Below are 27912 nucleotides of genomic sequence, written 5' to 3'. Positions count from 1 at the left end.
AACATCTGTGAATCTTTCTTCCTTTGTAATCTTTTTCTTACAAAGTAATTATCTGTTATATACTAATATTAAATTTAATATTGAGGTTTTTCTGTAGTGTTCTGGTGAAGCATAAGCTGTGTAGACTCGTCCGCACAGGATTTCCACCCTAAAACCCTGAAACATAAAACCCTTTTTCTCAAAAACTTTCAGGGTTTATCACAGTCGCATTCTCAAAACCTTTCTCAATCGGAAGAACAAAACCCTAAACCTCAATATCTTCACCAGTCAGTGTCATCAACATGGCGACTTTGATCCTCAGAAGATCCTCCTCTGTAATCTCGCGCCGCTTCTTCGCCACTCTCGCCACCGTCGAATCGCTTCCGCGCCACAGCGGGCTCGCAGCTGTCCGGCACGGTGGCTCCAACGACGGAGTTGGAATCAGATCCTTGCATGCGATATCCGGACCGTTGAACTTCCGCTCGTCGCCGGTTTCTTGCACGGCGCAGCTCGCCGTGGAACGCGACTACTCCAACGAAGAGGTAGGTTCCGGCACGAACTGCGACGAAGGACTCGAGATCGCGAAGCTCGGGATCTCGACGGAGATCGTGGATGCCTTGGCCAAGAAAGGGATCGCAAAGCTGTTTCCTATCCAGGTAAACGTCGATTACTGTTGTTTTCAGTTTTCTTTACAATTTGTTTTTTTTCGGGTTTTAGGTTTTTTGCTTCGTTAATTAATGTTGTGAGGTTCGTATTTGGTTTGTAGTTAGGTGAAGGGAAATGGTAAATAACTTCAAACCGGTTGTCTGAAAATTTTACGAAATCAGTTTACTAGTTTAGTTGTATTGTAGCAACTAGAAGTTTTTCGTATATTGTAAGGACATTTTAAAATTTGAATATTTAAAAAAAATGTAAAACAAAATATCATTTACTAAATAGGGGTGAAATTAAGCACGTAACAGAAGTTATTATTTTTTTATTATTATAAATAGTGAATCTTCTATTAAAACAGAAGACTCATGGTCATGTGTTGATAAAAGGAACAGTCATTCATGGAGTTGTTGGCACTTGCATTTTATGCTACGAAACTATCTAATAATGAGTTATTTATTAGATCTAATAAAATTTAGAGAGATAAAACTTTTGATATCGAGGAGGACATTATGTAATAAATTATTTAGATGAAGACATTTTATTTCTGGATATATGAATTTGATATAGAGACAAATATATTTAATTTGTTATGGTATGTCAAATGACTCTTGAACATACACTTGTTGTACAATGAACACTCAAATTTATAATAATTATTATTATTACTTTTGCCATTATACATGGAGAAATAATTTGACTTACATTCAGGTAATTTGTTTGAATTTTACATAGTTTGGTTGAAACAGAAGACAAATGTGTGTGTTCATAGGGCGTGAGCTCATGTATTATTATTAGAAACCTGTGGTGCAAGGAACTGATTTGAGTTCGGATAATATATTTTATATTTAAATACATGTTGACAAAATTTATTATATTTGATCTTGAGGTGCTCAATTATTTATTGTTGTTGTAGAGAGCTGTGCTGGAACCTGCAATGCAGGGACGTGATATGATTGGTCGAGCTAGGACAGGAACTGGGAAAACTCTTGCATTTGGGATACCCATCTTAGACAGGATTATTCAGCTAAATGCTAAGCATGGGTACTTTATATTAGTTACACTTACATTTTACTTCTACTTGAATCTGTAGCCTTGTTTTTCTGCTGGAAGGAGGATTAGGTAATGGTCCTGTGTCTAATCTTATTCGTTTCTTCAAATAAACAAAGTTTTGTCTTTGATCATTGCAGGCGAGGAAAAGATCCTTTGGCTATGGTTTTGGCTCCTACTAGAGAACTTGCACGGCAGGTTGAGAAGGAATTCAATGAGGCTGCACCTAACCTGGACACGATCTGTCTTTATGGGGGTATGCCCATCCAACAACAAATGAGGCAGCTTAATTATGGTGTAGATATTGTAGTAGGCACACCTGGTCGAATTATTGATCTTCTCAATAGGAGGGCACTGAATTTAAAGGATGTGAAATTTGTTGTTCTTGATGAAGCTGATCAGATGCTTCAAGTAGGGTTTCAAGAAGCTGTGGAGAACATCTTGGAGAATTTGTCTCCAAATCGTCAGACTCTTATGTTCTCAGCAACAATGCCATCTTGGATAAAGAGTATTACCCGCAATTACCTAAACAACCCCCTTACCATTGATCTCGTAAGTATACACATCTATTTTAGGCACCAGTAAGAAATGTTAATCAAGTTTTTAAATGTCATTTCTGTTGAAATTATGCAAAGTCAGGCTAACGAATTTTTCAAATTTCATGTCTGTTGGAATTATGCCTAATCTAGTATGACATGGGCCAAAGAGAGTTTTGAGGAGAAATTAGAAGATACCTACAAATTTAATCAATGGAATCTTCTAAAGCTGAGGATTTTATGATCTATGAGGAAATAAATTTCAATACGTAAAAATCTTCTCGCACAAAACTAGGGTTGGAGTGATTTCTGATAGAACAACTGGCTGTAGAAGAGGGAGGGTTGAATAGAGCCTTAGACTCTTTTCACACAGTTCTAGACTAGACTATCTAGTAAACATAAATCAAGTGCACAAAATATTTTATACTAGTTCATCCCAACTCACGGACTATGTTCATTTCTGTCTTAAATACATTGTTTAAGAGGTTTAACTAATCAATTAAATGTCCAGTTCTGTCTTAAATACATTGTTTAAGAGGTTTCACTAATCAATTAAATGATTACAACGACTACACAAACATCTTTGGTTACACCTTCTTAATCTGCTTAAGAACTTTCAAGCATAAAGAAAAACACTCTTAGAGATTGTACATTTTAAACTCACTTGGGAAAACATCATAGTGTGAAGAATTTACAAGATTTCTTGTAGGTTGTGAGAAATCTTGTAAATTCTTTAGCGGGAACAAAACACGTTAGAAGGTTTATATAATACAATTTCATAACACCTACACTGTTTGTTATTATCAAATGGTCTATATGTATTAGACTATCCGACATAGGATTCAAGGTAAAATTATCGTATGCAGAAAACTCATGAAAAGAGCTACAACTTGTCGTGTCTAATTGTGATAGTGATGAAATACAAAGACAGGATATAATCTTTAAGGGCTAGCTGCCATTAATAGCCTTTGAGTTACAGAACTAAGAATCTCTCTATCCTAGGAATTTGCAGAACAGAAAGGCCCTAAAATTATTTTGGAAAATCGAAACAAGTCAATTTTTGAGGGAACTAAGGCTGTTTATATCCCATATGAACAATCATTCTAGCATGGCTATTTATTGTGGATATACCCAACACATTAAACAATAGTTTTTTCAATGCAACTGGGATAAATACATGTACTGGTCTCCACAAGTTGGACTGTAGACTGTTCTGTATCCCTAAAATTGAAGTGCAGAGTCAGGCCTGTAGTAAAAGTTGTAGATTAACTAGGGTAATTTTTGAGCAAGAAATTTTATGCATATAGATGCCATAAATATTATGTGTATAAGCAGGTGCAAGTAGATGTGTTCTCAACCTTCAGAAGAAATTGTAGCTTTCTATATTTGTGCCTGTATAACTATTTTTCTATGACATGTTTATATAAATTAAACAGTGGTTCTATATAAGTTGAAACCTTAAATATGATTGTAGAAGGTATTATATAGAATTTTGGAATTCATACCACAGCATGAGATCTTTGTTCAGTTTTGCACATTTTTTTCATGAATTTTACTTTTACTTTGTAAGGAGGAAGAAGAAATAAGAACGTTTGAGATTAACTTGCAGAATCCTTATTGCTGATTTGTAATTCTCTACTTGGGAACTTATTGGTGCTGTAGGTTGGAGATTCTGATCAGAAGTTGGCAGATGGAATTTCACTGTACTCTATTGCGTCTGATGTGCGCACTAAAGCAGGGATTCTTGCACCCCTGATAACAGTATGACTTCAGATTCAATCTTTTCTCCCTAAGTTTGTATCAGCTGTAATTAGTGATATCATTGATATTTTATTATAAGAATCTGTTTTACAATTTTATATATTTTACTAAAATGATTGCAACTCAGTATGTTTGGTTCTTAGGCAGGCTTCTGTATGCCTTTCCTAATTGTATATACTTTGGTAGGAACATGCCAATGGAGGAAAGTGTATTGTTTTCACTCAAACCAAACGTGATGCTGATAGATTATCATATGTAATGGCTAAAAGCCTTAAATGTGAGGCTTTGCATGGAGATATTTCACAAACTCAGAGGGAAAGAACTCTTGCTGGTTTCAGAAACAACCATTTCAATGTTTTAGTGGCAACCGATGTTGCATCACGGGGCCTTGACGTTCCAAATGTAGATCTTGTAAGTTTTATTTTACTAAACATTATGTTTGAAATTGTTGTATTATCCTTGGTTTTTGGTAGTTGATTAAGGTTCAAGAAAAGCTCATACATTCTATGTGGTAGTTCTTCCTTTATTGTTGTTGAATAAATTGGGGGAGGGGGGACATGATCATGTTTATCATATTATAATTGTTTGATTCCCTAAATTTTGAGTTTGAGGGGAAATTACTGTGTGATGTTTCCTTTCTAAATGTTTGTCTTCACTATTACCTGTCTGTATTGTATTACTTTTTCTTTTTCACTATTGATTGCTTGTCTGTGTATCTTATTCACTCTTATCTTTTATGCCTTACTGTAATATATGTGTATATGCCAACACATTTACATACACTGTTATTCAATCTATTTATACATTTTGACTTGGTTTTCTCATACAGGTGATACATTATGATCTTCCCAGTTCATCAGAGATATTTGTTCACAGATCTGGACGAACAGGCCGTGCTGGGAAGAAAGGAGCTGCCATTCTTATTTACTCAGAAGATCAATTCAGGACTGTAAGGACTATTGAGCGTGATGTTGGATGCAAATTTACTGAGGTGATTTGCTTCTTCTTTTCCATATTGTAGCTTTCTTTGTTTATATTATTCTAGTCCTTGCGGCACCAAGAAGGGTAGCCTATTCTCTTTCCATAGATCCAATCCAGTTCACCAAAAAGGTCATTGGAATGTGGTACCTCTCTAAGTTAGGGAGCTTTGTGGTGATATCTTCCTAGTTTGTGACTGAGTTGTGAAAGACTGTCTTTAACGTACCTAGGTTTTCCACTATCACTGGGTCTTAAGTACTAAAGCTCGAGTTGGTGCAAAACTATGTTCAGCAAGCAAACTACTGTCCCTGCACACAGCAAGTGTGGAGTGCTACCCGTTAATCTATGGTAGCTTATACGGGATGTTATCTTGATGCACCCAAAGGATTATAAATTATAATATATATGATAGGTTTCTGAATTGGAAACCTATCTAATTCGCACTATCACACACAAAACAAACAGAAAAAGAGTATGAACTGTATATTTTTGTATAACTGCACAGCCACACCCACCAAGAGAGCCAAGTTTCTCTCTCCACAGGATAGGAATAATCCTGTCTATACACGAATACAATTCAAAAGGTGTCCAATATCAGAATACAATAGCTCTTTTATAGGAGCTTTATTTCCCGCCCAAAAACTAATACAGTTATAACTACCTAACGCTTCTCCCCCGCTGATAGGTTCTTTTAATCAAGAACCTAAGAATAATGCTAGAAACACCACACAGGACAAGTTCTCTGAATTATACAGCCTCCTTTTATTGCCAAAGAATCAAGAAGAATGGTGAATACAAGATACTCAGAGAGCTTAACCTCTCCCCAAAGAACTACAAGAGTTCTTGCACAATCAATAAGACTCCAAAACTACTGACATACACTCGTTTCCCCCCTTTTATACCAACTACTAACAGAATTAACAGAAACCCATTTCCCCATTTCCTAACTGCCTTGGCAGTTAGGCTCATTGCCTTTACCTCTTCTCCTATATACAATTAACTCCCTAACATTACTCCCCTCTCCTCCAACAACCTTGTCCCCAAGGTTGAACTCTGGATATTGCTCTTGTATAGTCGCCTGATCTTCCCATGTTGCACTCTCTTGTCCCCCTTCTTGCCATTCTATCAATACCTCAGGTATTTCCTCTGTCCCCAGCCGTCGAATCCTTTTGTCCAATACCTTCGCTGGCCAAAACATGGGCCCATCTGCTTGTAGCTCCGCTGGAAGTTCCTTTTCAACTCGCTTCTCCCCCACCGCTTTCTTCAGTTGGGAAACGTGGAATACGGAGTGTATTCTGGCTGCCTCTGGTAATTGCAAACGAAAAGCTACCTTCCCCACTTGCTGTAACACCTCAAAAGGACCATAATACCGTGCCGATAGCTTCGGATGCAACCGAGTTGGCATGGAAGACTGTCTATGGGGTCTAATCTTCAAGTAGACCCAATCTCCTATCTGAATGTCTGCTTCTTTCCTTTTCTTATTCGCCTGATTAATCATCGCTTCCTACGCTTGCCTTAAATGCACCTTGAGCTGTTTCAAAGCCTCGTCCCTTGTCATCAAATCCTGAACCACCGACTCCACCACTGTCTCACCTGGGATAAAACGGCTCAAAGCTGGTGGAGCTCTTCCATAAACGATTTCAAAAGGGGAGCATCTTGCGGCACTTTGGTAACTGGTATTATACCAGTATTCAGCCCAAGGGAGCATTAACTTCCAACTCTTCGGCTGTTCTGAGCAAAAACACCTCAAATACCCTTCCAAAATTCTATTCACAACTTCCGTTTGGCCATCCGTCTCAGGATGGTATGCCGTGCTCATACTAAGTTGGGTACCCTGCATCTGGAAGAGTTCTTTCCAGAACACGCTCAAAAACAAGGGGTCTCTATCGCTGACTACTGACATAGGAATTCCGTGTAATCTAACTATTTGTTGGACAAACCTTTCTGCAACCGTACGGGCTGAATACGGGTGTTTCAACGCTATAAAGTGACTGTACTTACTCATCCTGTCAACTACTACCAAGATTGCATCAAACCCGTGTGATTTGGGTAGCTTTACAATGAAATCTAGACTTATCTCTTCCCAAATGGCTTGTGGAATCGGTAGTGGTTGCAAAAGACCCTGAGGGGAGGCAGCTAAGTACTTATGCTGCTGACAAATCACACAACCCGCGACGAACTCTGTCACTGTTTTCTTCATCCCTGGCCAATATAATGATTGTGCAATTTTTCGGTAGGTGCGAAACACTCCAGAATGGCCCCCTGTACTCGTCACATGAAACTCTGCTAGAAGCTTTGGAATCCAATTTGATTTAGCGAACAAAACCAACCTTCCTTTATAGTGAAGGCGGTCATTCTCCAACGTATATGCGTCGTGGCTAGTTGGATCCCCCTTAAGGTCCTCCATTATCTTCCGAAGCGCAACATCTTCTTCCACTTCTTTCAAAACCTCTTGGAAATCATGCCAATAAGGCCTGGAGATGACTCGTAGTTCTCCTTCCTCCATACCACCTTCTTCTCTCCGGGATAAAGCATCTGCTACCTTGTTCGAGCTTCCCAACTTATAAACTATCTCAAAATCATACCCCATCAACTTGGCTATCCAATTTTGTTGACTGTGCGTTGTTATTCTCTGTTCCAGCAAATATTTGAGGCTGCGCTGATCAGTAAAAACCACAAACCTCCTCCCCAGAAGATAGGGCCTCCAATGTTGGATGGCCATGACCAACGCCATCAGCTCCTTCTCGTATATGGATTTAGTACGCGACCCCTCAGACAGCGCCCTGCTAAAGAAAGCAATGGGCTTCTTATTTTGCATCAACACAACTCCCACACCACTCCCAGAAGCATCACACTCCACGTGAAATTCTTGTGTAAAATCGGGCAACGTCAGTACCGGTGCAGACGTCATCGCAACTTTCAGAGTTTCCATGGCTGTCCTGGCTCTCTCCGACCACTCAAACTTCCCCTTTTTCAACAATTCCGTGAGGGGTCTCGCTAACTCCCCATATCCTTGCACAAACCTCCTATAATACCCCGTTAAGCCCAGAAATCCCCTCAATGCTTTCAGATTCCGGGGCTCTTCCCATTCCAGCACTGCCTTCACCTTATCTCGATCCATCTCTACTCCTTGCTCCGAGATCTGATGTCCCAAGTATTGAATTCTCCGTTTCCCAAACTCACATTTTTTTGGATTGGCCACCCAAACATGTTGTTCCAGTAGCTGCAGCACCAAATTTAAATGGTGGAGATGTTCTTCCCATGAGGAGCTGTATACCAAGATGTCATAAAAAAAAACGAGCACCCATTTCCTCAAGTAGGGCGCCATTAATCTGTTCATGGCACTTTGGAATGTCGCTGGCGCATTCATTAACCCGAAAGGCATCACCAAAAATTCAAACAAGCCCTGGTGAGTTCTGAAAGCCGTCTTGTGGATATCCTCTTCCCCCATCCGTATCTGATGATACCCCGCCTTTAGGTCCAACTTAGAGAAGAACCTGGCACCCTTAAGCTCATCCAATAGTTCTTCAATCACCGGAATAGGGAACTTATCCGGTACAGTGGCTTTGTTCAATGCCCGGTAGTCTACTCAGAACCTCCAGCTTCCATCTTTTTTTTTCACCAAAATTACCGGGCTGGAAAACGGACTCTGACTCGGCCGAATGATGCCCGCTCGCAGCATATCCGCTACCTGTTTCTCCAGCTCTTCTTTCATGAAAAAGGATACCTATAAGGTCTTACGTTTATAGGGTTTGTGCCCTCCTTAAGCACTATTCGGTGCTGCGCATCACGTGAAGGTGGTAATCCACCTCCCTCCTGAAACACCTTGTAATGGGCATGCAGAACTGCTCTGATTTCTGCCTGCTGCTGCTCCGTCAAATCATCCATCCCGTCACCGTCTACCCTGGGTTCCACTATGCACATTTCCCAAACCAAGAACCATGACTCAGCATCTGTGATCCTTGCTAGTGCGCCTGGCTCTACCAGCTGTCGAGCCAGGGCTGGATCGCCGATAATCTTCATCTTCTCGCCATCCACTACATATTGCATGGACATCTCCCTCCAGTTAACAACCACTTCCCCCAATTTTGCCAACCACGCAATACCCAATATCAAATCGACTCCTCCTAGTTCAAACACATGCATGGCTTCCTCCACCGTCACCTTTCCCAGCTTCAATTCCACCTTCTCACACCTTCCGCTCGTCCATCTCTTACACCCGTCACCCAGACTCACGGCGTAGGAGGGTGTTTCTACCATCGGAAGTCCCAGTTCCTCCACCAGTTTTCTGCTAATGAAGTTAGGCTGGCTCCGCTGTCAATCAAGACTACCACGCGTCTTCCTCCTATCAGCCCGGTCAACTTCATGGTCTTGGGAGGTGTCAGACCCTCCGCTGAACATGCTGAGAGCTCCATGGGTTTCACCTCCAGGTTAGCGCTTTCCTCCATCCAACTCCCTTCCTCATCTTCCGCGAGTAACAGTACTCGTAACCCCCTTTCCGCACATCGGTGACCCGGTGCAAACGGACCTCCGCATCGGAAACATCTCCCCTCTTCCTGCCTCTTTAGAAACTCTGGGTAGGGCAAGTTTCTAACCATCCGATTCTTGTTTTCTCCTCCGGTCGTGTTATTACCCTTCGCATTGGTGCTATTCGCCACTGCCGAACCGTCTCTTCTGGCCGGGCCCACTCCGTCTGTCCCGTCGATCCTTGTCGCGAAACTGCGATCTCCCTCAGCCCTTACGATCGACGCCGAGGTTCGCGTACCCGCGTGAGTCGCCTTGATCCCATTCCACGCTCCTCCGCCTCCACGGTTTATGGCGTCCTCCACGTCTCTCGCCACCCTAATCGCAACCATCAAGTCTGGGGGACCCTGGATTCTGACCTGGCCCTTAATGTCTTCCCGCAACCCCGCCAAGAAGAAACCCAGAATCAACTCCTCCGACAGGCCCTGGGTCTGACCCAGTAACATCTCGAAACTCCTTACAAACTCTTCAAGCGTTCCCTCCTGTCTCATAGTGGCCATTTGTTCGTAGACCGTCCCCCTGGACCCACCACCGAAGCGATTAATCAACCCCATCTTCAAACCCATCCATGTCCGGTTCTTGGTTTTCTCCCGCCAATACTTGAACCAATAACTCGCGCTCCCCTCCATGCTAATGTAAGCGAGTTCCACTTTGTCCTCCTCAGCCACTTTCTGGATTTTGAAAAATCTTTCGGCTCGATTAATCCAGATGTATGGGTCTCTGCCTTCAAAGGATGGCAATTCCACTTTCTTCCTCCAATTGTGCGATATTCCCCCAGTATCACCTCTCCCCTGATTATCATTCACTGAACTGCTGCTTCCCTCAGAACCACCCCCTTGATGGTTTGCACCCCCACTCATCAATCTCATCATTTGTTGCAAATCGCGTCTGATTGCCGCGGTCTCCTCTTTAATTCCCTCCACTGTGATCTCCAAGTTATCCAGTCTTCCCTCCGTCTCGCTACCCATCACTGGTTCTCCTCCTATCGGATCCGGCAGGTCGGACCAAATGATAGGTTCTTTTAATCAAGAACCTAAGAATAACGCTAGAAACACCACACAGGACATGTTCTCTGAATTATACAGCCTCCTTTTATTGCCAAAGAATCAAGAAGAATGGTGAATACAAGATACTCAGAGAGCTTAACCTCTCCCCAAAGAACTACAAGAGTTCTTGCACAATCAATAAGACTCCAAAACTACTGACATACACTCGCTTCCCCCCTTTTATACCAACTATTAACAGAATTAACAGAAACCCATTTCCCCATTTCCTAACTGCCTTGGCAGTTAGGCTCATTGCCTTTACCTCTTCTCCTATATACAATTAACTCCCTAACACCCGCTTTATTCCCTTTTCTCTTTCTTTCATAAACTATCCATTTCCTTTCCCTTTTCTCTTTCTTTCATAAACTATCCATTTCCTATCATTACCCACAGCCTGATGTGCAACCTTGTCCTCAAGGTTGAAGTCTGGGAATTGTTCCTAGATAGTTAGCACATCCTCTCATGTTGCTCCTCTCATGTTGCTGCCTTACTATCTATTATAGTTGGAACTTTGTGAGCCACAGTTATGACTGTGCATTGTGCAAATTCTTGTCTTATCACTTGTTGTAAAATGGCATCTGTTGCAGAGTCAATAGACGCAGTAATTTCATCTAGGACAAGTATTCTGTTTCTCTTAAGTAGTACTCTACCAAGGTAAAACAGTTGGCACTGTCCCAAACTCCAATTTCCCCCTTCGTCCCTCCCAGAAGAGTCCAAGAGACCTGGTAGCTTGCCAGACTGTGTCCTTTAGCCGACATTTCTCTATAACCTTCTATATTTCATCATCTTCATAGAAGCCCAGTGGGTCCACGTTGGTCCTAATGCTGCCCTTGAAAAGAGTTGGTTCTTGAGGGGTGATGCTTAGTTTCGTTCTCAAATCCCTTAACCCCATCAAGCATATGTTATCCCATCTATTAGAATATCACCTCTTGAAGGTTCAACTAAGCAAAACAAAGCACTGATAAGTGTATTTTTGCCACTTCCAGTCCTCCCAACAACTCCCACTCTACTCCCTTCTAGAAACGTACAGTTTATACCCTTGAGAACTAATTGAGCATTTGGACGATATCTAATCTCTAGGGCTCGAAGATCGATCCTACCCTTGGAAGGCCATGAAGATGAAGGTCTGTGATCCTCCACAAGGGCAGGAGGCTCTGATGGAATGTGAATGAATTGCTTGATTCTTTCAGCAGAGATGATATGGTCAGACAACATGCTATACATCCTACTCCAGAATACTTGGGATTCTTTCAATGTCAACGCATAAGAAAGAGACAATCCCACAAGACCCGATGATACAAATTCCCTGGGAAGTAGAATAAGTAATGCAGCTGCTGTGAATACTGCCACGTTTTGAAATATTTCAATCCTTAAAATTGACCATTTCGTGGCCACATTGGCGTGAAAGAACACTGCTGCATCCATGTCCACAAGCTTTAGGTAGTTGTTGAAAAATCTGTTCACCATGTTCAATGCTCTTATAGTAACCACCCCAAGTGATGTCTCGGCAGTAAAATTCATGACAGGAGCTTTTGGGGTTCCATTGATCCTCATCGATTTCCTTGAAGAGGCTTGATTATATCCATCTATTGTGAACATGATTCGGTGGATTATATTTTGGACTGGAGGTAGGTCCCTGGCTCATTAAAAACTTCTCCCAAAACCGACAACAACTGCTGCAACTTCTCTGTTTGGACCCCTGTTAAGTCTGGACTATTTTCTGCGGTCTCTGGGTTTATCTCTGCCTTTCCCAAAGTCCAAACCAAAGTCACCACCTCCACCGGGTTTATCTCTGCCTTTCCCAAAGTCCAAACCAAAGTCGCCACCTTCACTGCTTTCGTTTTCATCAATGCTTTCGGTGCCACTATTTTTCGTGCCAAGGTGGGGTCCCCGTTTATTGTTACCACTTTTTCCCCCTGTTTGTAAACCATCTTTAATTCTCCCCAATTAATGGTCACTGTCCTGAATTGGAAACCTATCTAATTCGCACTATCACACACAAAACAAACAGAAAAAGAGTATGAACTGTATATTTTTGTATAACTGCACAGCCACAACCACCATGAGAGCCAGGTTTCTCTCTCCACAAGATAGGAATAATCCGGTCTATACACGAATACAATTCAAAAGGTGTCCAATATCATAATACAATAGCTCTTTTATAGGAGCTTTATTTCCTGCCCAAAAACTAATACAGTTATAACTACCTAACGCTTCTCCCCCGTTTTATTCCCGTTTCTCTTTCTTTCATAAACTATCCATTTCCTATCAATATATGTAAATGTGAATCCATGTTCAACTATCAAGAGGGTCTATTTGACCTTTGATGAGATCGAGCAGGGAGGGGAGAAAGCTGCAAATTCAGACTAAAATACCTCAAATCATTAAAGGGTGATGGCAAATGGATAAGACATTAAGTTTTGGTATTTGATACTGGAATGCTGACTCACATTTCCTAATCACTAAATTCTATCAAATTTCATTCTCAATTATGGATATACATCCGTGGCTCTAGCTTTGGTTTAATTAGAAACTAATATTGAAATATAAGTTAAAGCTTGTTTTTAACCTGTTAGTTTTATGTTCTTGGTTCATGAAGGGTAAAATGTTAAGCGAAAGTAAATGTGACAACATGAATTCTGATCTAAAACTGAGTTCATGGGAAATATCTGATGAGAAAGCCTACAGTTCTTTGTTTATTGAATAATGAGTAAGAGGAAGGTGAATCTGTTGTGTCAATTTTGGTAGTGGAAATAACTGTCCTCGCTTTATGTACATCTTTAAAAGTTTTTGTCGGCATATTCTTAGTAACTAATAACGGAGTGGCAGGAATTTTTTTTTTACGGATTTTCATTTTAACTAAATCGGATGAATAGAAAATTGAGTTATTGTGAGACTGATAGTGCTTGGATGTTTTTTTTGTTTTTTTTTTAACTGTCGTGTTACCATGTATTCTACCTGTGCACATATTTGATCTTCAAAACGTGAAAGGCCAAATCCTTCGGCTATAATTATTTATCTTGCCCTTGAAATTCTTTAACCCTTCATACGATTTTATATTATAGGTTACATTTATGTTGTATAATGATTAACTGCTCATATCTTATTCCAATATTCTTGTTTATCAGCTAGCAAAGATTAATGTTCAGAGTGGATCAGCAGACATGTTTGGTGGATGGAGTGGTGGTCGATTTGGTTCTTCAGGAGGTATGAGGGATCGTCAATCTGGAGGTACAGGTTTTGGTCGCAGTCCTGGATTTGGCCGATCTAGCTATGGAAATTCCAGTTCTGGCAGTTATAGTAACTCCGGGTTTGGCCGATCTAGCCATGGAAATTCCAGTGAAACAGGAAGGTTTGGAGGACCAAAGTCTAGCCATTTTGGCAGCCCTGGTTCAAGTCTATCAGGAGGGGGTTTGGGTGGTAGCTTTGATCGATCTGGTGGATTTGGTAGCTCAGATCGATCTGGTGGATTTGGTAGCTCAAATCGATCTGGTGGTTTTGGATGGGCTCAATCTGGTGGTTTTGGTGATAGGAAGTGAAGCCAGAATAGCACATGGCGTGGTTTCGGTGCTTTTGGGGATAGCCTAAATAGTAATAGTTACAATAGAGGAAAGGCTTTTTAACTTCATCAACTTGGTAAGTAGATCCATCTTCATTTCTTGTTTAGTTTTTGCCTCTTGTAAAGTTAGTTTACTGTCTTTATCTAAATGTTATCTTGTCAATTTCCCCGTATCTTAGAGATGGAAAATGTAATATGGAATAAGAATAAATAATACATTCTATTTTGGGAGGCATTTCAGTATTTTCTCTCGTGACTAGTCTTCAGGTAAAACTCAGCTCTATTTAGTCCCTCCCGCCATAGCAAAAACCTTTATCATCTCCATGTTCCAGCTTCTGCCTATCATAGCGAAGGCCTTGGAAGTTTTGTAGCAGCTGCTCCAATTTTGTGTAATGCGTTCTTCAAAATTCATAATGGTCAAAGATAGAAAATTTTCGAAACAGGTAGGTGGTCTCCTGTTTATATCATCTCAATGTTTTGATACAATGAATTTCTCATATTGTAACTCATTATAACTATTGTAATATTAATACATTAATATATTATCAACAATCAGTCTGCTTTTAGTTGCATTGTGGGCTACTTACCGGAATGTATGAAGTATTATTCAACAGCATCATGTTTGATTACAGAGCACCCAAAAAAGTGATTTATTGCATTAGGCACAAAAATTGCTGAACTTCATTGAATTATAAGGAACTCTGTTGCTAAATGGGTGATCCAATTTGATGCTCAACAAATGCCTATAACTTATTGGTAGTTACGTACTATTTCTTGCCGTTTTCCATTTGCGTCTTAAACTTATTATTTTAGAGCTATTTTTATCATTATGTTGTCTGTGGTGGATAAAATGGATAAAATTTGAAGTTGAGGAGGTAATGAAGTCGATGGTAGGTTTGAAAGTTACCAAGGTTTTATGTTCTACGAAGACATTGTATTTGCGTCGAGACAGAAAGATAGTATATGCTTGGAGAAGGAGAAGGGCAATACTTTTACTTGTAAAATTGTATAAATTATGAGAAGAGTCTCTTGTTTGAAGAAGTTACATGTTTGAAGAAAAGTCATCTAGATCGAAATAGATATAATACAAATAAGGTTTAATATATCATTTGGTCTCTACTTTTAGGGGTTTGGTTTAAAGTAATCTTATTTTTTTAAAAAGTTCAATAAGATCTCATATTTCGTTAAAAAATATTCAATCCAGTCTTTTTCGTTCACGCTGTTAAAAACATAACAGTGTAAATGCCATGTCATCATCACCATTTCCAAGAAACCTTAGTCGTTGCTTTGGTGGTGGTGTGTGATGTGTTAGAGAGGATGATTGTCGGCAAGGATGGCGGTGACGACGCTAGATGGTGCGGTGGCTAGGGTTTTTTAGAGAGAAATTAAGGTTTGTTTGGAGATGGTGATGATGATGTGACAGAGACTTTTTTTAAATTAAAAAATCATTTAAGTCCACCTATTAATGTGTGCCATGTGCTTATAAGATGCCACAGTGACATTTGCACCGTTATGTTTTTAACGACATGAGTGGAAAGGACCGGATTGAATATTTTTGAACAAATATGTTTTAAAAGGTATGATTACTTTGAACCAAATCCTTAAAAGTAGAGACCAAATGATATATTAAACCTACAATGTGGAAAGTTGCAATTGATTACTCTACATGTGATTTTTGTAAATAAAGAAAAGTATACATTTAACTGACGTATCGTATCTTATTGTAATGTTTTCTCGACACTTCCTTCTCCTTCCTGTACTACCATAAAATACACTAGTCCCAAATTACCTCTCTTCTTGCACTTTCTTTTAACGAATTTTGAATTATGCAATTCGGTATATATTTTCTTATTGAGAAGCACATTTTGAATTATATATTTAAAACATTTTTTGAAATGTTTATTTTGAATTATATTCAGATTCAAAAATACTATCTAAATTATACATTTTGTAATATAAATTAAAACAAAATATTTTGGATTAAATGTTTTGGAAGATATTTTTATTGTATTAGGCCATGAAATTACAAACAAAAAGAAGTTACGTTTCTCTTCATGGAAAACATATGCATGCATGAAACTTATATCCAATTTGCAGCTTTCAACAAATTTAAAATACGTTAAAGATCTTGACAGTTTTAAAATTTGTTAAAAACTTAAACGGATTTTCAAATTCACTAAAAATCTAGACAAATTTCGAAATTTGTTTAGGTCTTCAATGAATTACAAAATCTATTGAAACCTTCAAAAAAATTTCAACGAATTTCTTTGTTGAAATTTTTGAAAAATCTTTTAACAAATTTTAAAATTTGTTGAAACATTCAAAAAATCCAACAACAAGTTTTAAAATCCATTAAAGCCTTCGAAAATTTTTTTATCGAATTTCAAATTTTTTTACAAAATAATTTTTGAAATGGTTTAATCATTCTGATAGTCTCTATTTATGTTGGATTTTCTCAAGGTCTTTTTTTTTTGTCTTAATTGGGTCCTTAAATATGAAAAACTAGTGCAATTGGGTCCTTGTCATTAAATTGGATTAACATGGTTAAAATTAATTGAGGTGACACATTATGTTGAGTTGTCACCACATTCTACCACGTCATTATCTTCAACCTTAATATGTCTAAAAATTCAATTTAGGAATGACGAAATTAGGGTTTTTGAAAACCAAATTGGGAACGAGATTTCTGATTCGTTTTCCTCTGCAAGTATTTTATTTACAGGTTGAAGGTTGCACTAGGGTGTTTGTTGACGGTGATTTTGCGATTCTGGTTGTTGCGATTTGGGGCTTTTTATGTTTATGAACTTTCTCTTTGCAAGTTCGCGAAGAATGTGAAGGTATTTGGGTTTTCATAGAGTTTGTGATTTGAATGTGCGAATTAGAGAACATAATTAGGTTTCATGGTTTCGCTTTCGGTGTGCTTTGCTTGCTGATGTGCGTCCGATGAAGTGCGAGTTGCTCACAATGGAGAATGGATGAGGCTCGCGAATGTGCTTGCTCTCACGGTTGCATCACGATAGCCTGAGTTTTGGACTCTAAGATTCGCTATGATTGTTGCGAGTGGTTCGATCTTATGCAATGATGGATAGACTCGCGATTAGAATTTGCGATTGGGTTTTTGGTATGTAAGTTTTTATTTCCTGGGCTGTGATTCGCGATGATGATGATCGTGATTAATAGTTGTTGTTGTTGAGGTTTTTGAGTGTTGAATTTAGTTGCTACAAGTTATTTTAAATTATTTTTTTATAAAGGATAAGTTTGAAATTTTAAAAAATTTAAAGGTAAAGGAAAAAAAATGGTTGAAGGTGGAATGAGAAATGTCCAAATTTTATAAGAATGATATATAGGTGAGACTACTTTGTATAAAACCCTTGAATAATCTTAATACGATATTTGGGGGTTTTGTGAGAACATGACAATGCACATGAAAGCCTTAAATAATTCCAACTCAATATTTAGAAGCTCGTACGAATATGATGGTATAATTATCTCAAGATGAAAATGAATTTTTATTTGTTAAAATTATAATATTAGAAATCTCTATTACACTTACAATGTAATTTTTTAACCAACTTTTTTAGTGTAAAAAAATAATTTGTGATCAGTAATTAAATTGAGGAAGTCAATGCTAATTAACTATTACACTCGATGATAACCTTAGTAATTTCAATTGAGTTATTATTCACCTACAATTATTTATCTTTTACTTCGTTTTCAAATATTTCATTGCTTATAAAATACATATTTTTAGAGGTCAGCAACCCACGCTTCCTAAATTAATACTGTTTTTTATTTGTTAAAAATGATTAATTAATAGTAAAAAATATATTAAACTACATAACCTTCTCTCATACGGCTCATTATTTTATGGACCTATCTACATCAACACCCATAAAACCAACTAAAAATATATAAAAATAAAATAAAGTATTACAGTGACGATGAATTTACCTGGAAGAAAGTCAAGTGGTGCTGCAACGTGATTCTTACGACATAAGCAAGAAAATTCTCCTTCCCCAACCCCTTTTATCTCTGCCGTTTCACATTTACAGCCAAACACGTCCTTCACCATGGCAACAATAGCTCCTTCCCTTTCCGTTTTCTTCTCCTTTCTCTTCCTCCTCACCCTCACACTTGCCCGCGATCTCCAAAACCCATTTTCCGAAACCCAACCTCACTCCGAACCTGTCAACCTTCCCCAACCTAAAACCGAGCACGGCACCGTTGCCTTCACCGTTGAGACCATCGATCCCGTTCCCCTTACATTTCTCCGCTTCCGTCCGATCAACCGCCACTTCAACCATTTCCGAGCTTCGGCGCTGCCGATATCACTCCGCTCCGGCCGCCGCCGCTTCCACCACGGCCACCGCCTCCAGATCCCTTACGGCAACGACGCGATCGTCCTTGATAACGCCGCCGCTCGCCGGATCCATCCGCGCTGGGTCACGGTCCACGCCGACTCCGAGCCGCGGGTTCTGGCGACCGAGGAGCGCGTCGATTCCTTTCGCGAACACCATCACCGCGGCGAGAATCAGCACCACCACCAGCACCGCGAGGAGAATTCGTTCGCCAAGAAGATTCGCAAGTTCCTGAACCTATTCTGATTGTCACGACGTAACTGAATCTGTGTGAGTGATTATAATGACGCTATATGGTAGTCATATACAAATATATGTATGTATGTAAATAAGTTTGCATCTGTTATAGAGGTGTGGAAAAGATGTATGATGATGTATCATACTATGATCTACTAAGTTTGATATTGTTATGATATTTATGAGTTTTGATAGAATAATAGGTTGTTTGTAACACTTGTGGTGTGGTGGATGATGAAGAATGAGTAAGAAATGTTACTTGCTAATACTAATAGAACTCATAAGTTTTAATTTTTGGTCTTTAAAAGTTTTTTGGCTAGCTCTGAGTATCTCGAAAATCTCCTAAAAGTTCATGTGTGTTCTAGGAGTTTTAGAAGCTTGTGCAATACACTCCAAATAAGTTCTTACACCAATTTTAAAGACTTAAATAGGCATAGAAATCAACAACGACTCTACACAATAGAAGTTTAACTGTGTTTTTGCAGTACAAACTATTTTTGTAAAACTTTTTTTTAACATTTCAAAAATTAGTTTTCATTTTACAAAACTTTTGACAATTGAAAATTGGATTCATGTCAGTAAGGCACTTTGCATATGTGGTACTCCTGTAAGGAAGTGAATAATATTTGAGATTTTCTAATTCTCAAATACATTGTTAAAGATGTCTTAGACAAATATTCATTATCAGAAATTATTACTGTTGGAAGATCATAGAAGACAAAGACATCAAAATCCATACAAAACCACAATCTATTTATGGATATTAAATAACTTGATCATGGAAGAAAAATATATTTTTATATTCTCTATCTAATATATCTAACTTCATATTCAAGAAAAAGGGAATTTGTTTTGTCTATAAAACGACACATGATCATGCACCTTAATTCAAACATAAAGTAAAGAACAACAATCTTCCTAAAACAAATATCATTGAAGGGAAATATATAATTGTTGTGGTTGTTTTGTAAGTAAATCTTTACTAATGTGAACATAAAACAAATATAATTGAAGGGAAATATTCTATTGTTATGGTTGTTTTGCAAATAAATCTTTACTAAAGTGAACAATGGTGGACTCTAAACCATCAAATGTGTTTTTATCTTATACTCTAATAAAGCTTTAAAATTTCATAAATTCAAAGTAAGTTATTGATGACTTGACCATATAATATGACTGGACAACAAAATATAACTAAATTTGTAAATTGACATATTAAGTATTTTACGAATAATTTATAAATTAATTTAAAAAATAATTATTAACATTTTAATGATTTCAACAAAATTATTAAGTTGATTATATAACATATTTAAAGTTGTTCAATTGTGAGAAAAATTATGTAATAACGAAACCTGAAAGTTTAATTTTCAATTCAAATTAATAGTTGAAGTTAATATTGTAAATATGTATTTAATCTTTTTAATATATTACCAATTATTTTTCTAATATTGAAGTTACTAAAATGAAATTTTGAAATAAATATTAAAAATACCAGATGATAGGTACATAATCCATAAATTCAATTTAACAAGCAGAGTGAATAACAAGTGCAAAATAGATTGATAAATTCATAATTTATTATTAATAATAAAAACATCTATTAATTATTTAATTAATTTAGTTTAATAGTTTATATAAAATTTACCAAACAAATAGTTTTAAGATAATTGAAAAGTTCATTTTTGGAAAATCAATTCAAAATGATAGACCAAAGCATAGTTTAGATACCCAGAAGTCAAATTCTCATCATGGAATTTGGGTAAATATTATTAATATTGAACTAGGTAGGGATTATTCTTTCATGTGATATCATACAGTTAGTTGGAAACATGGTGATACAATAGGATTATAGGTATAAAAATTCAATGAAAGAAACACTCAATTATTACAAAACTATAAGAGATTGAAAATCTCTAAATGGCACATGATCCATGTTCTTGGTTGCTCAACTGAGAACATGGCCAAGGGTTAACCTGATAAGCAGATCCAGAGACATCAGAACACTGCCAATTGGGAGGAGCTCTTGGTCCTTTCATACCATGGAAGTTTATAACAGACAAACAAACATCAGTGAAAGGGGAACTTTTGAGTCCATTTATCAGACCTGCTTGCTTAACTTTCACTCCCCAAACATTCCTTATTGTGATGCCCTTCACAACTGGGAGAGCATTAGGATTATACTTGTCATCTGGATGCCCTCCTACCCCACCTGAAATCTTAATTCCTTGCCTTGCATTCTCCACATACACATGAGCCACTGTGATGTTCTTGATAAACCCACCCCTGCCTTTGGTGGTCTTGATGTGGATACCTACTCCCATGTTGAAGAGGTTGATGTGTTCAGCTAGCACATTCTCCACCCCACCAGAGGTTTCACTGCCAACTGCAATGCCGGCGAATGGCGACGATCCGGTCAGCCGCCGGATGGTGATGCCGGAGCTAGGGCGACCGTAGGCAATGCCATACTCATCCCATCCACTCTTCACTGCCACAAGATCATCTCCTGTGGATATGTATGAGTCCTCTATGCAGACATTTGAACTTGAATCTGCATAAATAAATTATGCAGATTATATAAAACACCTCATGGCAATCACAACATGACACTTGATGCTGCTGAATTGTTATTTCATGCACCATGAAAACGTATAAAATCATATATCTGAACAGGATAAACCACATTAGTAATTTCAATACTTCCCTTCCATCTAATAGTTTAACAAGAGACGAGGTAGAATTCTCTGGTAAAGGAAGAGTTCAATACCAACGAGTAAAATCGGTTGCGTTAGGATTTGACTATTTATTACAAGTTTTTACTTCACTATTTGCATAAGATGTGGGTTATTTAGAGGGAACTTACCTGGATCAATTCCATCAGTGTTAGGAGAGTCAGGAGGAGCCAAGATTGTGACATATCGAACCACAACATTGCTGCAAAGAAGGAACAGAGTTTGAGATTATAGTCCATGAAAACATCTATACCTCTTGATTTCCTTTCTAGTCTCTGTTTCAAGCAACTTGTAATGAACAAAATGAAAATACTATAAAAAGAAATTCCTTCTGTAAGCTCAATCATACTTGCAATAAACTGGATGTATATTCCAGAAGGGAGAATTCTTGAAAATGACATCTGAGATAAGAATATCTTGAGAATTTATAAATTCAACAAGGTGTGGTCTTGTATATTTAAGTGTTTTCTTCCTCCACATGTTCCACCACACATCTCCTTGCCCATCAATTGTCCCATTCTCACCTATGAAAAGATTGGGTAAGGCTCACTTAATGTTAGTTTGTCTATAAAGTGCACAAGAAAGGGAGCATTCCCCCTTAATTTACTTTTGCAGAAAATATTAAAGATTTGATACTCACCTGTGATCACCACATCAGTAAGTCCATCTCCATGGAGAAAACTGATATACCTTGCTCCAGGGAGCTCCCTCCCTCTTCCATAAGATGGTAAGGGTGCAATTAAAGGCCAATGCCCCGTTTCCTAAAAGAGGAAGAGCATTAAAGAGTGTGCTAGGGAAGAAAAAGGAGAGATTTCCTATCTATCATGTTTCCTTTCCTATCAAGAAAACAATAAATCATGTTAGAAAGAATAATAGATGAGTTTTGATTTCCACTCGACTTTAAGTATTCACTCCAATCATTTTCTAGAAGCAAAACAGATGAATTTATTACCTTACTACATACACATGCCAAATGAGCTTGATAGCTACAGTTCAGCTACATAGATTTACACCATGCATTAATAGTGAATGTTGAAACAGTCACAAAGCTTTGGAACTGATACCATCAGTCAGGTACTTTTAGCATGTTTGGAAACCCTTCAAAAACAATTTCTCCTTTTACACGTAGCAAATGCTAAATCTCAAATTATACAAAACAATTTCTCCTTTTACTACTAATTTTCTCTTCTCTCTCTCCTAATTCTCAACGATTACAGTATTAATTACCATTCCACTACTTAATTCAGGACACATTCTTTCCATTCAAGTTTATATTTATTAAGAAATGAAAACTATATATGAGATTAATATCTTCTGTGTTGAATATACACGTAGGATGTTATATTTATAATAGAAAACATATGGGCTAAGCCTAAAATACAAATAAAAATAATAATAAATTAACTAAAAATAAAATATAAAATAAAGATAATATAACTAACAATTCCCCTCAAGCTAGTACATACAGATTGTATGTACCAAGCTTGTTACTAATATAATCAATAAATTAGTGAAAATATTAGTGAAAATACCTGCTTTTGCACTCGGGTGACACAAAATTATTAATGATTTGCGAAGGCCACATATCTGAAAAGTTGCTCTATATAAATCTTTTTTTGCAAATCTCTGTTGATAAGCAAACAGAGGTCGACGAACAATTAACAAACACAATGGTGATAGAAAGGAGGTCAGATGAGACTGCAACGAAAGAAGCCATAGACGAATAGGGGAAGAAATCCTAAAAATTATGGAGAATAATATTGGACATTGGTGGACAACCATGAAACTTCAACTAAGATGACTTTGACAAAGGAGATTACCACCAATAGTGGACGATGACCGATAATGACAGATAACAAACAACATGGACTAGATTGCCCTTAGTAACTGATGAGAACTACAATAACAGACAACGACGAAGAGCAGGGACTAAATTACCATTATCGGGTGGTGGCCTATAATGGATGACATCAAACTAGATTGGATCACATGAAAACATATCGCCTATCACGACGAATGATAGAAATGATGGTGCACCGATGATAGACAGTGAAGGTGAAAGATTATCTCTTCAAGAGAATGGAGTGCTTTATTCATCAAAGCTCCTAGAAACCGACTCCCCCATAGGGAACATCGGTGGATAAAAGCAACAATACTCAGACACAGGTGTTGAAAGACAAAATTTTTAGGACGAACGACCAAGACGATCAAAACCATGTTGTCACTAATCAAAACTAGAACTCTGACTATGACAACATTAAACGACGTAGCACTGACAACGGCGATAGACGACAGTGTCGCCAGCAGCAATAGACAGTGTCACCACTGACAGTGGCGAATGTAGTGGTAGAGACAACAAAAATCTTTTTCTCCAAAAAAACCTTACACTATGTTAAATATAGTAAAAACTATGTATGAGATTAATTTCCTTTATATTGAATGTACACATATAATAATACTCTATTTATAATAAAAGAAATATAAACTAAATCTAAAATACAAATAAGAAATAATAACAAATTAACTAAAAAAAAGTAAAAATAGAAATATAACAATAAATATAAAATTTATATTATGCAACATTAAAGTTTCATAATAATCACAAAAACATTCCTAGCTAATAAAGAGGGAGGGGGACTGTATAGCAAACTATGCCTGTCAGCAAAAAAGTATTATTCTCATATATCTGATAACATGGTCCTTTCCATTTAGCCTTGTAATGACCGAAGAACATACATCAATTTACATGATACCTCTTATTTCACATTTTAGTTTTTAAACAAATAAATCATGCTTGAATTGTTCACTAAATAATCCAGAACAGACAACAACAGTAATGACTAATGCGAAAGAACCAGCTGTCCAACAAAACCATTGTCACTTGTAAATGCTTTAAATATCATGCACATGCATCTATGCAGACAAGGGACCCATCAATATTTTTCATCCATTCAGCATTAGGCCCACCATAATTTATATTCATGTGAATTCCTAGTTTTAGGCAACCTATTTTCTATCTAAATACTCTTATATTTTCATACTTACATATTTCAGACAAGAAGATAATCTCAAACCCTTGATCTGATCTTTTTTTTCTCATGAATGGGAAGTGACTTCTATGGTGTATCACATTCTACCATTCAATTTTTGGGGCTTCCGTGAAATATGCTGGCATTTGATGGCTTGCAGAACTATATAGATCTTTATCACTTTGATTGTAGTGATAAGTGGGCTCTAGAGACTCCACGTTTTGATCTACAAGTATCATAATGTACCACAAATTGTTCGCACTATTTATATCTAATAAATAATAGTGTAATCGTTTTCTTCTTTTCAGTAGTGTAAATGTGTTTTTATCTGCTTCCAACATATACACCGACATAGTTAATCTCAATAAGATAATATATCAAGATTTCATAAATATAATAATAACAATAAGATTTTTATTGTAATATAGCGGATCCTAATTTGGAATTTAGGTTTGATTTAAATTTTTTATACAAGACTAAATTTGTCTCTAGGTTAGCGTTATCTGATCTGTTCATAACTGGCATCTCTTTCTGAAATGGGAGACAACCAAGCAAAAAAAGACAACTGAAATTTACACACGAATTGCAATATGGAAAACAGCGCACGTTGAAGAAAAGTTTAAAACGATTGAGGGATTCCATCTAATTTATAACCGTATGTAATGGAATATTGTTTTTTATATTTATATTTATATTTATATTTATATTTTATCTTTAATTATATTTTAAAATTTTAATATTTTTAATTTTAAAAATAGTAAATGTTGTCAACTACTTAAAATAATCAAACACATTACTACATAATATAATTACATTCTTTTCCTCTCTTTCATGCAAATCTATGATCTATATTACTAAATTACATATAAAATATAAATAATAATGATAATAATAATAATAACAGTATATTTATTTTTAAAGAAATAAAATAAAATAAATATAAATTTTAACCTTTAAATAATTAAAATAAGATGATATAATTAAAAATGCGAGATTTCTTCTGGTTTAAATAATAAATTAATTCGTAAATGAGTTATATTATCAAATAATTAATTGTTGTTTTATTAGACTGCGTCGTTCTCCTCCACAGACAAACAGTTTTAATACATGGACGAGTTTAGTTGCTTTAGAAATAATTAATACCACATTTATTATTAACTTTTAAACAAATTAAAGCACTAATGATGTTATTTCTTAAAATTAAATTTTAACCAAGCAGACCGTTATTGTGTTTATAGTCAGAATTTCTAAAAGAATTATTTATTAAATCAGTCTTCAGAAAAAAAAAAAATACACATTAATGATTTAATAATTTACAAAAAGAAAACATAGTAGCAAATTAGACATAATTAATCTAAACAAAAAGGAAACATATTACCAAATAATCAATAATTTTAAAATATATTTGTATAATATAACTAAATGATATTATAAAGTTGAGCAATGCTAAGAACAAAGTACCTTTTCCAAATAAATTTGTATAGGTAAAATTCGAAAATTACAAAAGAATCTTTAAAAAAAAACTATGAAACCTACTACATTTTAGAAAAATTTAAATAAAAAAATATGTTCACAAAAGTCTACTAAATTTTAGAATATCTAATAAATTTCAATCAAAGAAAAACAATACATTCGAACGTTTCTAAAAATAATATATCCTCAACAATTCCTTACAAAATTACTTTACATTATCTAATTCTCATAATCCTAATTTAGTAGACAAAACCCAAATTAAAAAAAAAACTAGTCCACACAATAAATCACATATTCTCTCAAAATTCCTCATGCAAATGTAATAAAATTAAGGAAAGAAGAAACGTAATTAAATAATAAATCTCTAAATTTGAATAATTTTAATTAATTTTAATTAAAATAACTAATTTTTTAATTTTTTTAGTGAAACGGTATGATGTTATTTTGCATAGTCATCATTCATATGATTTTACATAAAAAATAAAAAATAATAATTCAATTAAAGTTTAAGTTACTCATAAATTAAGTAGTTTTAACCAAATTCTTGTTAAAAAATTTCGTTTTATTGAGTATTCAAACTTTTTAAATATTTTTAATCTCTGTTGTCAATTTGGGGTGATGTGATCGTCTGGTTTTGCTATCTCAATTAAAATATTAATTATGAAATTAGATTGTAAAAGTAAAGTTATAAAAATCTAATTATCTTTTATCACAAAAGCATGTCACATTTTGATAAGATTGTATTGATTTCATTTTAGTATTTGATTTATAATAAAATAAAATTATTTATAAAGATAATCAAATTTTCATTTTTTATTAAAAAAATTTATAATATTTTATTAAAGACAGCAAAAGCAAACGGTCACATCACCCTAATTAAGAACAGGCGTTTAATTAAAAATATATAAAATCTACGATACTCAAACTTATGAAAATTTATTAACAAGTGGTTAAAAATACTATGATTTAATTTATGAGAAATTTAAAACTAAGTTAATCTGATTTTCCATGTAAAATTGCGTAAGAAATTTGAAAATGTCATTTTACGCAAAAAAAAAGACAAGAAAATTAAATGTAGTAACTCAATTCAAACGTATAAGGTTTCAATCTGTGTTAGTTTTTTCAAAATACATTTATTTTAATATATTAAAATGATTTTTAAAATATTAAAAATATTAAAATTAGTACATTTTTAAAGATAAAAAAACAAAACTGAAAATAGGGGAGAGAATCCAAATTCAAGAATTAACCTGACCTGGGGAAGACTAAAGAGCAAACAGATAATCCAAATTGAAGAGTTAACCTCACCTGTGTCGCTTTGATAACGGCACCAGCAGCGAGAAAAAGCGTCATGTGGCTAGTGAGGTTGAAGCTCTCCGTCAAGTACACACCTCGAGGCACGTACAGCACCGTGCCGCCGGGCCTTCTCAGGTGCTCAATGCGGTACACAGCCTCTCGGAAGGCTTTCGTGTTCAGAGTGCGGCCGTCGCCAACGCCTCCGAAGTCGGTTATGGAGATTCTGTCGGTGCGATTTCTTAACGGCACTAGGTTGGAACATGTCGGCGTTGAAAAGATCGCAGGGAGAGAAGAAGAGAAGAAAAGAAGGAAAGTGAGAGTGAGGAAGGGTGAGAGAAGCATGTTTGTTTGGGGATGGGGAGAAGAAGAACGATGATGGCAGTTTGCTCATACAAAGAGTGATGTGATGCCATTTATAAGGGTGTGGTGGTTTTTCTTGTGGTGTGTGAAAGAGAAAAGAATCTGTGAGTTGGAATGTTTTATTTTTATTTTTCTTGGATCTCGAATCAATAAAAAGAAAAGTTAAAGCTTAGTATATGAGAGAAAACGGTCGTTTTGCTACATGCCAGTTTGCATTAAATAATAGTTTAATTTCATTAATTGATATTTATTTCGAAAATTAAGTGATACAGTACAAAAATTAAAAATTTATTATTTGATCTTCAGTTTAATTTTATTAATTGACATTTATTTGAAAAATTAA

General features: G+C 36.3%; 3 protein-coding genes across 5 annotated transcripts; 2 read left to right on the top strand and 1 right to left on the bottom strand.

The window, feature by feature from the left end:
* Positions 1-178: 178 nt before the first annotated feature.
* LOC148190662 (DEAD-box ATP-dependent RNA helicase 53, mitochondrial-like) lies at positions 179-14666 on the top strand. 3 transcript variants are annotated; one of them, XR_015783139.1, is made up of 8 exons: positions 179-635; positions 1547-1674; positions 1821-2232; positions 3879-3977; positions 4164-4388; positions 4807-4968; positions 13654-14161; positions 14352-14666. XR_015783139.1 is itself a non-coding variant. In XM_088102682.1 (7 exons), the coding sequence occupies exons 1-7, from the start codon at positions 282-284 to the stop codon at positions 14062-14064; spliced, it is 1791 nt and encodes a 596-aa protein (XP_087958808.1). In that variant the 5' UTR covers positions 179-281; the 3' UTR covers positions 14065-14666. The 3 variants fall into 3 exon arrangements, 1 of the variants encoding a protein (XP_087958808.1); XR_015783138.1 differs by having other exon boundaries at positions 14345-14666; XM_088102682.1 differs by having other exon boundaries at positions 13654-14666.
* Positions 14667-18028: 3362 nt separating this feature from the next.
* Positions 18029-18986, top strand: LOC124831711 (uncharacterized). The gene has a single exon (XM_047305787.2). It carries the CDS (start codon positions 18155-18157, stop codon positions 18686-18688), a length of 534 nt encoding a protein of 177 aa, XP_047161743.1. The 5' UTR covers positions 18029-18154; the 3' UTR covers positions 18689-18986.
* A 1442-nt stretch (positions 18987-20428) lies between these two features.
* LOC124831707 (putative polygalacturonase) lies at positions 20429-27664 on the bottom strand. The gene is made up of 5 exons (XM_088102681.1): positions 27222-27664; positions 22052-22172; positions 21761-21935; positions 21543-21613; positions 20429-21230 (listed from the first exon to the last, which is right to left on the bottom strand). Exons 1-5 carry the CDS (start codon positions 27549-27551, stop codon positions 20596-20598), a joined length of 1332 nt encoding a protein of 443 aa, XP_087958807.1. The 5' UTR covers positions 27552-27664; the 3' UTR covers positions 20429-20595.
* Between the last annotated feature and the right edge of the window lie 248 nt (positions 27665-27912).

Source organism: Vigna umbellata, unplaced genomic scaffold (genome assembly GCF_029865625.1).
Source record: "Vigna umbellata cultivar VRB3 unplaced genomic scaffold, Vumbellata_1.0 scaffold_376, whole genome shotgun sequence".
Taxonomy (NCBI): domain Eukaryota; kingdom Viridiplantae; phylum Streptophyta; class Magnoliopsida; order Fabales; family Fabaceae; genus Vigna; species Vigna umbellata.
The sequence above is the reverse complement of the archived record's forward strand: the minus strand, read 5'-3'. Positions and strand labels throughout refer to the sequence as shown.